Consider the following 16,809-nt stretch of genomic DNA (forward strand, 5'->3'; position numbering starts at 1 on the left):
TGGGCTCTCTGCACTATATCATTGATTTGTCTATTCTTTCACCAATAACACACTATCCTGACTGTAATATTTTTATAATAATCCTTGAAGTTGGGTAATGTCAGTCCTCCAACTTTATTCTCCTTCAATATTGAGTTGGCCATTTTAGGTCTTGTCTCGCCATATAAACTTTAGAATCAGTTTGTCAATATCCACAAAATAACTTGCTGGGATTTTGATTGAGATTACATTGAATCTGTTGATGAAGTCAGGAAGAACCGACATCTCGACAATATTGAGTGTTCCTACTCATAAACAGGAACTATCTCTCCATTTGTTTAATTACTTGATGTTGTTCGTTAGAGGTTTATAGTTCTCATATAGACTGTGCACATATTTTGTCAGATTTATACTTAAGTATTTCATTTTAGGAGGTGCTAATGTAAATGGTACTTTTAGTTTCAAATTCCACTTGTTCATTGCTGGTATATAGGGAAGTGATTGACTTTTGTATATTAACCTTTTATCCTCCAATGTTGCTAAATCACTTTTTAATTCTGGGGTGGGGTTTGGTCAATTTTTGAATTTTCTATATGGAAAATCATGACATCTGTGAAGAGATGGTTTTATTTCTTCCTTGCCACTCAGTATACCCTTATTTCCTTTTCTTATCTTATTGCATTAGGCAGGACCTCCAATACATTGAAAAGGAGTAGTGAGAGGACATCCTTACTGTCTTCCTGATATTAGTGGAAAAACTCCTACTTTCTGACCATGATGATGTGAGTTGTAGGTTTTTGTACAAGTTCTTTATCAAGTTAAGGAGTCCCCTCTATTTGCCAGGAGTTTTTGTCATGATGGGTGCTGGATGTTTTCAAATGTTTTTTCTGTGTCTATTTATATGATCATGTGATTTTCCTTCTTTAGCCTGTTGATGTGATGGATTACATTAATTGATTTTTGAATATTGAACAAGCCTTGCATATTTCAAATAAATTACATGTTATGGTGTGTGATTTTTTTTTAGATGCTGTTGGATTTGACTGGGTAATAATTTGTTGAGGACTTGTGCATCTATTCATGGTATTGACCTCTAGTTTTCTTTTCATGTAATGTCTTTGTGTGGCTTTAGTGCCAGGGTAATTCTGATTTCATAGAATGTATTAAAAAAAGTATCCCTTTCGCCTCTACCTTCTAAAATCGATTACAGAAAATTGGTACAATTTCATCCCTAAATGTTTGGTAGAATTCATGAGTGAACTTATCTAAGCCTAGTGCTTTCTGTTTTGTAAATTTGTTAATGATTGATTCAATTTCTTTAATATATGCAAGCCTAATCAGATAGGACTTTGTTCTTGTGTGAGTTTTTGGTGGATTATGTCTTTCTAGAAACTGGTCCACTTCATCCAAGTTATCAAAGTTGTGGGCATAGAGTTATTCACAATACTCCTTTACTATCCTTGCAATGTCCATGGAATCTGTAGTAATATTCCCTCATTTCTTTCTGTAATTAGTAATTTGCATTTAATTTATTCTTGAGATTTCTTCTCTGACCTATGTGTTACTTAGAAATGTGCTGTTTGGGGAGCCTGGGTGGCACAGTGGTTAAGCGTCTGCCTTCGGCTCAGGGCGTGATCCCGGCGTTATGGGATCGAGCCCCACATCAGGCTTCTCTGATGGGAGCCTGCTTCTTCCTCTCCCACTCCCCCTGCTTGTGTTCCGTCTCTCGCTGGCTGTCTCTCTCTCTGTCGAATAAATAAATAAAATCTTAAAAAAAAAAAGAAAGAAAGAAATGTGCTGTTTAATCTCCATATATTTGGGGATTTTTCATTCCATTGTGGTCTCAGAGCAGGTGCTGTATGCTTTCTATTGTTTTAAATTTGTTAATACATATCTTACAGCCTAGAATGTAGTCTCTCTTAGTGAATGTTCCATGTGAGTTTGAGAAGATGTGTATTCTGCTGTTGTTCGATGAAGTAGTCTACGTGTGTCAATATATTCAGTTGATTAATTATGCTGTAGAGTCCAACTATGCCCTTACTGATTTTCTGCCTGCTGAATCTGTCCATTTCTGATAGGGAGGTGTTAAAGTCTCCAACTGTGATAGTGGATTCATCTTTTTCTCCTTGCAATTTTATCAGTTTCCCCTTCACATATTGTGGTGCTCTGTTGTTAGGTGCATACTCATTAAGGATTGTTATGTCTTCTTATTAAATTAATCCTTTTAATATTATGCAATGCTACTCTTTCTCTCTGAAAAATTCCCTTACTCTGAAGTCTACCTATTGCTCTGAAGTTTGAAATTAATATAGCTATTCTTGCTTTTTTTGATTAGTTTTAGCATGGTATATATTTCTCCATCCATTTACTTTAAAGATATATGTGTCTGTATATCTAAAGTGGGTTTCCTGCGGACAATATATAGCTGGGTCTTGTTCTTTGATCCTCTCTGACAGTCTCTGCCTTTCACTTGGTGTATCTGCACCACTGATGTATACAGTCATACTGATATAGTTCAATTAATATCTGCTATATTTATTATTGCTATTTATTCACTGCTCTTGTTCTTTGTTCCTATTTTTGTCTTCCACTCTTTTTTTGCCTTTTGTGGTTTTAATTGATTTTATATGATTTCATTTTCTCTCCTTTATTAACACATCAGTTATACTTCTTTTTTTAAAACATTTTTTAATGGTTGCCCTAGTGTATGTAATATACATTTATAGTTAAGTCCCTTTCAAATGAAACTATACCACTTTATGGGTAGTGCAAGTATCTCACAATAACTATATACTTGTGTTTATTTGAATACATGGTTGCAATAAGAACAGAAAAATGAAAGTGTTTATTTAACCTTCACTTATTCCTTCTCTGATAATCTTCCCTTTTTTATGTAGTTGTGTCAGATCAACATTATTCTCCTTTCCCCAAAGAACTTCTTTTAACATTTCTTGCAAGGCAGGTCTACTGGTAACAAATCTCCTTCAACAAGTCACTTCTGAAGGATAATTTTTCAGGGTACAGAATTATAGGTTGGTGGAGTTTTTTTCTCTCAACACTTTAACTATTTCACTCCCCTCTTGTCTCACCTGAATAGTTTCCTGTCACAGTCAGCTCAGGCTGCCTAACAAAATACAGTATGTGTATCACAAAACATGTTGTCTTAAACAAGATAAATTTATTTCTCACAGTTCTGAAGTCTGGAGGTCAAAGATTATGGTGCTGACCCAGTCGGTCAGATGATTGCATGGGCTCTCTTCCTGGTTTGCAAATGGTCACATGCTTTGTGTCTTTAAAAGCAGTGAGAGAATGAGCTCTGGTGTCTCTCTCTCTTCTTACAAGGGCACTAATCCCATCATGAGGGCCTCACCCTCATGGCCTCATCCAAACATAATTATCTCCCAAAGGCCCATCTCCAAATATCATCCCATTGGGGGTTAGGGTTTCAACATATGAATTTGGGGAAACAATTCCGTCCATAGGTGTTCCTGAGGAGAAATCAAATACAATTTTTATCTTTGCTCCTCAAAGGTAAGCTAAGGATATTTTTTCCCTCTGGTTTCTTTCAAGATTTTTTCTTTACCTTTGATTTTTAGCATTTTGAATGATATGCACTGGTTTAGTTTTTGCTTTTGTTGTTATTGTTGCTTTTGAATTCATCCTAGTTGGGGATTTTTGAGCTTCCTGAATTTGTGGTTTGGTGTCTGATATTAAATTGGGGAAATTCTTAGTCATTAGTACTTCAAGTATTTTTTTCTGCTCCTTTCTCTCTTCTCCTTCTGGTATTTTCATTACACACATGTTACACCTTTTGTAGTTGTTCCATAGTCCTTGGATATTTTGTTTCTTCAGTCTTTTTCTCTTTGCTTTTTCATTTGGGAAGTTTCTATTCACATCACCTTAAGCTCAGAGATTCTTTCTTTGGCTGTGTCCATCAAAGGCATTCTTCATTTCTGTTACAGTGTTTTGTTTTTGTTTTTGTTGATTTTAGTCTCCAGCATTTCCTTTTGGCTCTTCCTTAAAATTTCCATCTTTCTGCTTACATTGCCCATCTGTTCTTACAGGCTGTCTACTTCATCCATTAGAGCCATTAGCATATTAATCACAATTGTTTTAAATTCCCAATCTGATAATTCCAACATCCCTGCCATATCTAAATCTGATTCTGATGCTTATTCTATCCCTTCAAACTGTGTTTTATGCCTTTAGTATGCCTCATAATTTTTTTACTACTGGGTGAAAGGTTTACTGTGGTAAACAGGCCTCTACTGATGTGGTGTTAAGGTGTATTGGGAGAAGTATTGTATCGTCCTATGATCACTTGTTAGTTTTCTAGTGACCCTGTGCCACTGGACTGTGAACTTCGTAAGTGCTTCTGAGTCCTGTCCCCATCTTAGGTGGGACAGAAGAGCCAGAGGGTTGGATTGGAGTTGGTATTTCCTTTTGCCTACATGGAAGTCTAGAGCCAATTGGAGTTTGGTATTTCCCTTCCTCCAAGTCAGTGAGGCTCTGAAAAAATCCCAGTAGTTCAGGCTGTGGTGAAATCTTGAGGGCAGGCCTTGTTAAGAAGAGCAGACTAATGCTCTGATAGATATTTCAAAATGTTTACTCTTCCCCTCTGCCTGCTGAAAGCATGAGGGGATTTTTCTCTGATGTTCCCTGGGAAAACCTGCTCAAGCTCCTGGAGGTAAAAGCCACAACAGTGTGGGCTCTCTCTGATGACTGGGTCCCCCTGGAGATACTAACTCACAGACTTGCCCATACTGAGGCTTCGGCGATTCCTCAATGACACTTCACGTTTTCCTGCCCTGGGACTGGTTCCCACAGAGGTTTCTGCTCCTGGGTCCGGGCTCCAGTAGGATGTGATTCCCTGCACCTGCCTGTCTGTCTCTCCAACTTTGGAGGCAGCAATCTGCTTGCTTTTTGCCTTCTCTGACGGATTTAAAAAGAGTTGTTGATTTTTTAGTTTGTTCAGCTATTTACTTGTTCTTAGGATGGGGTAACAACTTCCAAACTCCCTACATCCTGGACCAGAAACTGGAAGCCGGTAATGGTGTTTTCACAAAGCTTCCAAGGTAGTTCAATGGGGAAAGGTTAGTCTTTTCAACAGTTGTGCTAGTGAATCTCAAGCTTCACCTCATCTCGTACATAAAAATCCACTCGAACTGGATCACAGTTCTAAACATAAGAGCTACAATTACCAAACCTTCAGGAAGAATTTTCATGTTAGGTAAATATTTCTTTAGATAGGACATAAAAAGTACAAACCATAAAACAAATAATTGACAAACTGGATTTCCTTATAATTAAACACTCTGCTCTTTGAAAAATGCTGTTAATGAAGGGGATAGACAAGCCAAGAGCTAGAAAAAAATATATGTGCAATAAAAATTTGATAAAAGACTTGCATTCAGAACGTGTAAAAAAATTCTTATATCTCAATAAGAACATGTAATGCACTTTTTAAAAAAGATGGGTAGTAAGGAGGGCACATATTGCATGGTGCACTGGGTGTTATATGCAAGTAATGAATCATGGAACACTACATCAAAAACTAGGGATGTACTGTATGGTGACTAACATAACATAATAAAAAATTATTATGAAAAAAAAAAGAAATGAAGAGAGTAAGTCCTTCCTAATTTTTCAACAATCAAAATTTAAGTCAAATTAATTTACAACAGGAAATCACTAAATTCTGTTTACAGGGTTAAAAAAAAGATATTTATTTATTTATTTGTTTATTTATCTATCAGAGAGAGAGATAGAGCGAGCACAAGCAGGGGAAGTGGCAGGCAGAGCAGGAGAGGGAGAAGCAGACTGCCTGCTGAGGAAGGAGCCTGATGTGGGACTTGATCCCAGGACACTGGGATCATGACCTAGGCCGAAGGCAGACGCTTAACCAACTGAGCCACCCAGGCGTCACAATGCAATTTTTTAATGGACAAAAGACTTTAGTGTATTTTTCACCAATGAAGATACTTAAGTAGCAAGCAAGCATACGAAGCCCAGTTGACAGCATTCATCATTAGAGAAATGCAAATTATAACTACAATTAGATACTAGTTCATACTAGAAGGAGTACTATTTTTTTTAAACTATTAAAATATTAAGTGCTAGAAAGATCTAGAACACTTGTAAATCTCAAAGATTATGAGGGGATCAAAAACGGTACACACTTTGAAGAACAGTGGCAGTTTCTTAAAAAGTTAAATATTAACTAACTATTTGACCCATCAATACCACTCCTAGGTATTTACTATGTATAACTAAAAACACATATCCACACTAATACCTATACACAAATGTTTATAGAAAATGTGGTATATACACACGATGGAATATTAATCAGCCTTTGAAAGAATGAAATCTTGCCACTTGCAATGACACAGATGGAGCTAGGAGTATAATGCTAAGGGAAATAAGTCAGTCGTATGATTTCACTCGTATGTGGAATTTAAGAAACAAAACAAATAAGCAAAGGGAAAAAAAGAGAGAGAGAGAGAAACCAAGAAACAGACTCTTAATTACAGAGAACACACTGATGGTGACCAGAGGGCAGGTGGGTGGGGGATGGGTGAAACAGGTAACGGGGATTAAGGAAGGCACCTGTCGTGATGAGCATCGGGTGGTGTATGAAGTGTTGAATCACCGTGTTGTACACCTGAGACTAATATAAGTGTATGTTAACTAACTGGAATTAAAATAAAAACTAAAAACAGAAACAAAACAATACATCTTTAAAATTTTTTTAAATAAAAAAACTAAAAAGGGATGAAAAATAAATACATAAACAAACACTGAAACACAACAGAGTAAGTACTATACCAAGGGCCCTGCAAGTAAGAGCTTGTGACCCCAAAATTTTATAGGCAGCTCTTTTACCAAAAGGCGGCAGAAAGAGGTCCTCAGAAGTGCAAGGACTCAGAAAATAACTATTCAAGTACTTTTCCTGAATAAAATACCGGGGGTCCTGTGACAAAATAAAGGAATGTATTTCAAAACAAAGAACGCCAGAACATTGATTTGTTACATAATTGTTGTTCTGCACGATAGGATAAACGTGGTGACAGGTCACCACCAGCACCTAAATTACCTTTGTGTATTAGAAGAAGGAATCTTCCTCTTCCTCCCCCTTTCTTTATCCCAAAGAAAATATCTTTATGGAAAGGATGGAAGGAGTGAGGGAGGAAATCATGCTGTGGGTGATCACAGACAGATTCCATGGGAATGCCCTAGGAGATAATCATATCACACTCCTTCCCTTGCACAACGGGGAACAAACAATTATCTTTCTGCCACTCACAACCAGGCGTTTAATAACATTTTAAGTTGCTCTTTTTAAGAAGTTAGCTAAGTGTCATTGGATAGATAGTAAAAACCCTTTGGAACTTGCGTTATTTTTATTTGCTTTTTTGTGTTTAATTTTTATTTTATCAAAGAGGTATCTGTTGTTTAAAACAGTAAATGTAGGATGTCCATCAACTCAAGAAATATGTGTAACCTTAATTAACGTTTTTCCCAAACGCAGATGCCCCAACAACATTGTGTGTGTTACTGCCTTCAGACGTTACGGAAACCCTACAGTTCTATGACACCGAAAATGAGCAGAAATGGCCCCTCATGGCCCAAATGCCTGCCTCCTGAATGCAATGCCTTCCAGCTGTTTCTTCCGCAGCTAGGACCCTCCTTATTTCCAGGGAACATGCTTGTTTTGTTATTTCTTGACTTTTTCCAATTTTAGATATTATTTGCTGACTTTCCAGGATGGAAGACAACATTAAGATGGTCCCAAAGCTCACACTCACACACACTCACACACACTGGCACACACTCCCCCACCCCCGCTCACTTCCCCCCTTCTTCCACTATAGATGTAACCGTTACTCAGAGCACCATAAATGCAAACTGTCATTCACAGCTGAGCCACACGTGCCAATCGTTACCTTTCTTTTCAGACACAACTTTGGTGTTTTCCTAAAGTTAACGCTCCTCTTGTTTCATCCTCTCGGGCCTTCCCTGCTGCCAGCCTGAGCTTCAACTTTCTCCATCTGGATAAATCGACGGGCCATCTGTTTTCTAGATTTTTAAATTTTGTTGCTATCATATCCTCTCCTGTTCTCTGTCCACAAAGCTCCAGGGAATTTTATCTCTTTCCCATCTTGGGAGCGCTATTCCAGAAAGCAGAGAAGGGAAACCCACCGGTCCTTTGGACCACCGTGCTCAGCTGAGGCCCCTGCAGGGCTCGGTAATGACGCCGAGAGACGCGCGTGCAGGGGGTCAGTGCTCCCTGGCAAATCAGGTATCTTGTGGTGTCTTCAAATACCACCGAGGCCCCACCGCCAGGCCCTGCTATTCCTGATGCGCTCGGATCCCATTTCTTTCCTGATTAGAGGCAAACATGTGTTCACTTAAAGCACCGGCTGATTTCACAGGTCGGGGGAGAAGGGAGCAGGCCCTCAGGCCTCACACCTACCTTCACGGCGCTGAAGCACAAGGCGTGGAGCAGGCCGGCGGCCGTGGCGCTCCGGGCCACGCTGTAAACAGCCGATGTCAGCCCAGAAACAGCTGCAACACAAACACCCACAGTCTCACAATCAACACAAGGGAGGAGACAAGGTGGTAGCTTTCAAATGCAAAATGCCTGCCAAAGGGGCTAGGAATAGCTCCAAGGGATCAGTCAAAAGTACCCGATGATGTAATACAAAAAAAGAGGGAGAGATCGACCACTTAGTAAAAATTCTGGAGGAAAACATTGAAAAGGAATTTTTGGCAACATTCTTAGAAGACCGTGTGAACATGTCCAGCATGGAGGTGGGGAGGCCTCCTTGCTTCCAGCTGAAAGCTGCTGGCCAGAATAACCTTCACGGACGAAGGTGTCCTTGGGAGGAAGGGGGCATGGAAAGAGAGAGATTGGTCTCACCAACAAGCGGTGCTTGTGGGCGTCTGTGCGTATCCGTGCGCATCTGTGCACGTGTGCGTGTCTGTGTGCGCGTCTCTGCGTGTGTGTGTGTGCATTTGTGCGTGTGTACGCGCGTCTGTGTGTGTGTGTGTAATGAGGTGGGAACGATACTGGATCCCCCGCTATGCTGTAGCGCTTTGTGTACCATTTCATTTCATTCTTACAGCGACTCTATGAGATCCACGTGTTTATTTCCATTCAGAGAAGAGTAAATTTTACAGTTAAGCCATCCGCACGGTCTACAGGTACAAATTAGGCCAGGGTTTAGCCGCCGTGGGCGGAATCGAAGGTGCTATGTCAAGGGAGGGTCCACACGGAGGGAGACCCGGGTCCCCCGTCTGTACAGGTGCATGCCGGCAGCAGCTTGGAGTTCAGGACAAAGAAAACCGAGCTGTCCGGACTCTCATTCTATTCAGCCCTTATCAGAACTTAGACTCCTTTACAGGAAGAGTGGGATGTAGGTCACTTACCAGAACCTCCGAAAAACAGCATGTCAATTTGTTCCAAAAGATAAATGCAGAATGTGTTGATCTGCGGGAAGAGCCCGAGGAGGGAAATTGCAGGAAAGCAATATAAAAATACTGGAAGTGAACAGACAAAATGGATGTTAAGTGTGCAGCTCCTGGCCACCAGGTCCCCGAGGCAATCCTGTCTGCTCCCCTTCCAGTCCCGGCCACCACCCCCCCGCCCCATCCTGAAGGCAATACCGGACTCCCCACACCCACAGGAGGAAGGTCTGCGGGCCGAGTGGAAATGTGCTCGTGGCAGTAACAAGGGGCTGCGTCTGAGGAGAGAGAGACCCAGGCAAAGAACGCAGGTGAGCCCAGGACCCAGCAGAGACCTTGGGGGAGGGGGGGGTCGCCACATCTAAACACCGCCTGCTTATTCGGGTTCCGTGGGAACACCAGGTTCGCAGACGAACAAGGGAGGGTCATGATTAAGGAAACACACACGGTGACAGCAGGACACTGAAGGGCCTGACTTCCTGGGGCCTGGAGCATCCAGGACATGAAGGTGGTCCTGCCTGGCCAGAGGAAGATGTGCCCCCTCCCAAAATTGCAACAGTGCCCTGGATAAGACCGCCACACGCCAGGATTCCACGTTTCACAGAGATCACTTATTAAAGGAAGTCAGACGAGCTAGAGTTGGATTTTACAGCTCTGTCCCTGTCCTCCTCCCTCCCCCAAGTCTCTGCAAGTTGGGTTTCATAGAAACACAGAAACTGCCATTCCTTCTGCTCTAACACATCTGTCTTCTGTCTCCATTTATTGAGGAGAATGTCAATGAAGTTTGATCCTGGTAAGTCCTAATAAAACTAAGGAAATTTGATTTGAAATCCCATAGGCCTGAACTTTGGAACCGTGTGCCAACACTGTACACAGACCACAGTTGACAGTGGGAGTGGGGCTGATGGAGGGGGAAGGGGTTCAGCTCTTTCTGAAAAATCAGAAATGAAAACTTTCCATCGTGAAATCGTAGAAACAAGAGTCTTCGTACGTCCCATGCTCTTGCTAATAGTGGCTTGAAAGTCAGTATAGGACAGACCCTTCCACAACAATACCAAGGAACTGTTCCAACTCTCTTGGGGTCGGAGCCATAGTTTGATACAAATGGTGATTTTGCTGTAATGTTTTCCGTGGCAAGATTTCAACGATATTGTAATAATGAAGAGCATCTGTGAGGAATCCACTTTTCAATCAAAGTAGGCAATAAGATACAAATACTGATTTGCTAGACATAACTTTTTAGGACACAACTCCTTTTTTTCAGTTTTTGTGAATGGAACTCAGAGATATGGGAAAGAGATAAGAAATGAATAGAAACTTGGGGCACCTGGGTGGCTCAGTGGGTTGGGCGGCCGACTCTTGGTTTCGGCTCAGGTCACAATCTCAAGATTCTGGGATCGAGGCCCGCATGGGGTTCTGCCCTCAGCAGGGAGTCTGCTTTGGGATTCTCTCTCTCTTTCTCTCCCTCTGCCCCTACCCCCCTGTTCTCTCACTCCCTAAAATAAGTAAGTAAATCTTTTATAAAAAGAAATAAATAGAAATTTAATTATAGAACACAGGAGCATCAAAATTTTATTCCCACATAATTTCAAGGAAACTGACTAGTACTTCTTCTTTCAACTTGGAGACTCGGACCCAGCAAGGTGGTATAGTGCTACCCTATACTCTGGAGTACTCATGGCCAGGGCAGGGGCGGATGGAAGTGAGATGAGATTGTGTTGGTTCACCTTCTCAAGAGCTGTGTGTGTGTGTGTGTGTGTGTGTGTGTGTGTGTGTGGCAAAAACTACACCAAGAATAAAGGGGTGTGTGTGTGTGTGTGTGTGTGTGTGTGGCAAAAACTACACCAAGAATAAAGGACTCCAGGGAAAAATATGGGTGTGAAATAAGACTAAAGGCAGCTGAATATTGGAACGTGTTCAGCAAAGCAGGGGTGGGGAAGCATTCTCTGTAAGAAATACATTAGGTAATGAAACCCCAGCTATGGAAGCGAAAAGAACCGGAGCCAGTGAACCGTGGCTTGAGGGTGATCCGATGGCAAGAGGCTTGCAGAACGGGAGCTCATTGCAGCCACAGCGCAAGGCCAGCAGTCACCGAGGAGCCCAGGATGTAGCTCCTCTCCAGGATGTCTTAGAGAAGGAGATCTCTAGGCTTTAAAACCAAAGCCAGGGAGGTGGGAGGAGAGCGAGCTGGAGGCCATGCATCTCATCTGTCGGCCTGCAGCTCATGTGAGTAAAAAAGCAGCCAAATGCTTCTTGCATTAGTAGGGCAATTAGGAAATCATACTTGAAGTTGCTGAGGTCATCTTGTCCTTTTTCCAAAAGTATAAATAAATAAATAAATAAATAAATAAATATTCCCTGTGCTGTGGCTGTTGGCAATTTTCCCTGTGAACAAAGATTTTTTTTTTTCTTAGCATACCACTGAGAGGGTGTGTAATTTTCTCTCACTGCTACTGCTCATTTTCCCTAATAATTACCATAAGTGCAGAAACTTCTGGTACCTTTCCATTTCTTTACTAGCAACATTTGCAAATAAAAACATTGCAACTTGCTTGTTTCTTTTTTTAAATGTGAATGATGATATTCGTTACTATTGTAACCCATGACTATTGCTGCTGCAGATTTTGGGTGAAAACAAGCAGAATTTAAAGAACATGGAAATAAAACTGGAACCTAAGGAGTGGCTGTGAATATATGCACTGTGTGTCTCCAAAGTTCTGTATCTGTGTGTGAACTACTTGTCCTGCCTACGGACTATATCGAGCCCCAGAAACAGTCTTTAGAGGAGACACATAGAGAAGACAAATGTGAGGTCTCCCTGGGCAGAGGAGAGGGGTACATTCCAGTAAGCAGTCCCCAAACCTCCACCTATCTCTAAGGGTGGCATTAGTGAAGCTGCACTGGTGTGGGTCGGCGGTCACGGTCCTAAGGACGAACATAAAACAGAGAAGTCTCAGATCTGAGAAGGACCCATGCAGTGCTCTCTGCAGCAGACAGCCGCTCTTCCTGCCTGAGCCCCTTCCAAGTGAGGACCTCCGTGCTTCAGTAGGCAAAGCCCGTGCTACCACTGGCCAGCTCCAACCCAAACCATTTTACAGGTCTACGTTGCAGTGAGCCGAAATGCACCTGCCGCGGGCGGGGACTAGTTATTATCGCTACAGCGACAGAGAACGGCCACCGCGTGGACATCCCACTCTTTTGCCCCATCACCAGACACAGTGCAGCCCCAGTGGCTATGTTCCTTGGGGCAAAGTTTATCTTTGCTCCTGCTCCTTTTGAAATATGATACTAAGAACTGAAGACTTCTTGGCTTCCTCATCCATGGGATAATTACAAAGCCGGCCTCCTTTTGTAGGCTTTCCCTGAAGTGACCCTAGTGGAAAGTATTAAAAATTCCAGCTCATCTCATCTCTGACTGAGCAAGCTAAGGAGGACTGACTCAGAGGTCCCTTCCCCTTACTCCCGGAAATAAAGAGAAAATTCTGTACCTTTTAATGAAAGAGATGTGCCCACAGGGATATTCTGAATATATAGGAGGGGTCACAGAAGGAAAAATTATGTAAGAATATTACCCTGTTTCTATGTCTTTAATTACCCCCCCAGCCTATAAAATCAACAAGTCTCTGCCACTGACTCTGTCTTCTTATGTCCCCAAATTTGGGCCCCAAGGTCCCCACCTCCTGTCTGCGTACATCCCACCTTCTTCCAGTGCTCTATTATCTGACTGAGGAGCTTGCCTTTGCGATGCTCCCCTCCTCACATTAAATATGATGAGGAGCTCTCCACCTTTCCCACCCAGCCGATTTCCCCCGGGATCATGTCCCACCACTGGCTCACATTCGACCGCTTCTGCCCTGGGAGGCGGAGGGGGCAGGGTCAGCTCTGTCCAAAAGCAGCAGACACGGATACTCCCTGCTCCTTTCCTGCTCCCCTTCCTCTCTGCCTCGTCTCCCTCTCATCCACCTCAAGTTGATGGTGTTGCGCCGAAAGCAGGAGTGGCAGCGAGTAACAGAAATCTCAGCAGTAAGGCACAACCTGAAGAAATACTTCCCACCCCCCAGCACCAGCCGGACGGGGATCACAGCAGGAGAGGCACAGAGCACCTGTGATCACATGATGGGAAACTAGGTCACATGTGCTTAGTTCCTGCTTCTCTCCTGTCCTTTTTCTTCAATGCTCCTTGTTAAAAGGATTGAATCACATCCCTCCAAAACAGTACCTGTAAATGTGACCTCACTCGGCAATAGGGTCTTGGCTCATGATCAATGAGGTCATTAGGGTGGGTCCTGATCTAATATGCCCAATGTCCCTATAAAAAGGGGGAATTTGGACATAGAGCCAGACCCACACATAGAGGGAAGATGATGTGGACAGACACAGGGACAAGGCCATCTACGAGCCAAGGAGCGAGGGCGGGACAAGTCCTTCCCTTGCACCTTCAGAGAATTTAGACTCCTGGGCTCCAGAACTCTGAAACAATAAATCTCTGACGTTCTCAGCCACCCATTAGCAGGACTTTGTTACGGCAGCTATAGGAAACATACACTGCTTTTTCATCCCGATACCCTTCTGGTCTCTCCTCATTTTTTCTTCTCTCCTTGTTAGTTTCTCAACCTAACAATGGTAGCAGTTATATACACCCAGAACCCTTGGTAGTGAGGGACAGAAGGTGGAGAGGTTCCACAAAGAAGAATGACTGACTCTGAATTGCCCTTGCCTTCCCTCATCAAGTCAGAAAATCGGTATACACCTCTATCGCCTTCCTCTCGTTCCCAGTTGTTCTAAATTTGTTCCAGTCTTTTCCTGCTCAGTGCAAATTAGTGTGTTTAACACAGTCACTCCATGGGGATTGCTACTGTTCTAGTTTCCATTCTTCTTTACCCCAGAAGTCATTTAGTTGGCTTGCTGGATTATTTATCGCTATTTTTACTTATTACCGTTGACAAGCAGACAAAAATATCTCTTAAGCAAAAGCGTTAATGAGGAAAAGGGAATTCCAGATACAAAGATAAGGAATGCCATGTTCCCTGCCCCATCTCCACTCCTCAGTGGAATTGGTTTGAAGAAAAATAAATGAGAATACACACAGCCAGTGGCTTAGTTTAGAACAAGGGTTTCTGCTAAAAGTAAAACCTCAGGTTTTTACCAAGTACATTAAGGTCTTACTTTTTGAGCCCTAATTACACTTCACTTTCTGACGCCAGGGCAAATCTGCTTTGCCAAGACTACTATATGCATTCAGCGGCATTGGCTTCTTTATAGAAAGACACCCATGTCCAGAGAAACAATTTCTAAATGGAACGTATGTCATGCTTTTCTTCCTCTTTCTCCGAATCATCTCCAAGAGGTGCTTATTAGGTCCCTACTTACTGTTAAGGCCAAGGTGAATGGTCCGAGAATGATGGTGAGCTTTCCCTGATCTATGGGTGAGTATTCCACCCATACATTCATTTCCTTCATACTTAAAGCACCCTTGTGTTTATTAGTTCATCCACTCAACAACATTGCTTTGGTGCCTGTATTTACCAGACACAGTGTGGGGTGCCAGGGATTCAGTGTGAGAAAGGAGGCACGGGCTCTGTCTTGCCCTTACCCAGCAGCACACAAGCTAGCAAGGGCGCAGACATTAGTCAAATAATCACAAGTGAAGCAGACGACTACGAGATGGGTTGGGTGCTATGGGTTGTGGGGGGAGAGAAGATGGGGCCAAGCTTAGGGGAGATGGGCCATCAACTAGCATGGTCAAGGGGGTCATGGGATCTGTGGAACAGGAACATGAGGCATGAGGATGAGATGAGGAGGTGCCAAGGTATTTAGGGCTCCAGGTCAGACCACAAATCCTTGTGACCTGTAACGGGTGGAACTCTATGGAGCGTGGAACTAACCCATGCTCGAGATCCTGGGAAAAGATGATCAAAAGGTACCCAAGGTCGAGCATGGGCTGAAGAGAGGGGAGGCAACATTTAACATGGACACATGTTTCTTGAACATCTTCCAATGCTTTCCTGCCCTCTTCACTGCTGATCCCCAGGCCCTCCCTTGTGCCCTTGAGCTCTGGACTCCAGCACTGCTGTCTGCAAGAAGACAGGAGGAAAGGATGGTCTCCCCCATGCACAACCGTGCCTGGGCATCTGTGTCTACTCAAACTCGGACTTTTTCACTGCAGCTAATCTCAAGAGGGAGATGGTTGAGCTCATTTATAAGAAGGTAAAAGTATATGAAAGTCTTTCTTGGGGTGTGTGCACTTGCGTGTAGTGTGTGTGTGTGTGTGTTCTGACTAATAAAACATCAAGTAATATAAAAAAGTAAAGTGAAAAATATCAGAAAGGGTGGAAACAAATTTCCTTGGGCAAGAGGCACTGCCTGGAAATCTAATCATGGGATCAGTTCTTCCCCCCCCCCCATTATGTTTCTGTTTCCTACTTGAGCTCAGAGATTCTCTAAACATGGTGCCTGACCCTTCGTTATTAAGAAGCTACTCAGCCCCTCACATGCTGTAATAGGAAGAGAGATACTGAGGACACAGACGAAGGTGGGCTTGTGGGGGGCTGTGTGGGGGGAGTGGATAGTTTGCTGCCAATATAGGAGGAAGAGGAATGGGGAGATAGTGGTTGGGAAGAAGAGTCAGAGGGTGGAATGTCTACTATGGTTTTCACCTATAAAAACGCAAAGATGTGCCATATCTGGGGGCCCTTCCCAGTCCCACTGGAGAGATTCAGGGAACTGTCCCGGGGGCCAGAGAAAGAATGATATGGGACCTAGGGCTTTGAAAAGCTCCTCTTGTAAGATATCCAACTGGCAAGCGCTGGATCCAGGGGCTGGTATCTTTGGTAGTTGCCCTTTATCAACTCATTTGGGCAACGTGATCGCATGCGTGTCAACCTTTGGATGTCATGACAAGAATTCTCAGAGCACTGGCAGTCAAGTCTTCAGAGCTACTGGCAACACTGGGGCAGCCTCTCCGCATAATAATAATAACAACAATAATAATAATAATAGCTAATACCTGGTGCCTGGCACTGGTCCATAGGTTTAAATGTACCAACTCATTTAAAACTTGCAGACCTCTGAGGTAGGTACTAGTTTTGTTCCCATATTACTGTTGAATTTTTCTCAAGGTCACATAACTAGCAAAGTGGCAGAGCTGGGATTCAAACCACCAGGCACCGAACCATGACCCTGTGCAGGCTGTCTATGCAAACGGAGCTCTCAACATGAATCACCACCTAGACCTTAAGGTGCGCCAAGTGGACCAACGACAGGCCGGGTGACCAGCACATCTGGGACTCTACCTGGACTGAGAACCATGCACGCTTGGGCATTGCCAGAGTGTCTGTGCCACGGGGGGGGGGGGGGGGGGGC

General features: G+C 43.0%; 1 protein-coding gene across 1 annotated transcript in view; it reads right to left on the bottom strand.

Annotated features, from left to right (window-relative positions):
• PCNX2 (pecanex 2) overlaps positions 1-16,809 on the bottom strand; it is a 291,473-nt gene that overhangs the window by 183,714 nt on the left and 90,950 nt on the right. The window contains exons 14-15 of the mRNA XM_040624241.1: positions 9,412-9,522; positions 8,456-8,547 (exon numbers count right to left, since the gene is read on the bottom strand). Coding sequence (XP_040480175.1) covers positions 8,456-8,547; positions 9,412-9,522 — 203 coding nt within the window. The remainder of the gene's footprint in view (positions 1-8,455; positions 8,548-9,411; positions 9,523-16,809) is intronic.

The sequence above is a fragment of the Ursus maritimus genome, unplaced genomic scaffold, assembly GCF_017311325.1.
Source record: "Ursus maritimus isolate PB19 unplaced genomic scaffold, ASM1731132v1 scaffold_7, whole genome shotgun sequence".
Taxonomy (NCBI): domain Eukaryota; kingdom Metazoa; phylum Chordata; class Mammalia; order Carnivora; family Ursidae; genus Ursus; species Ursus maritimus.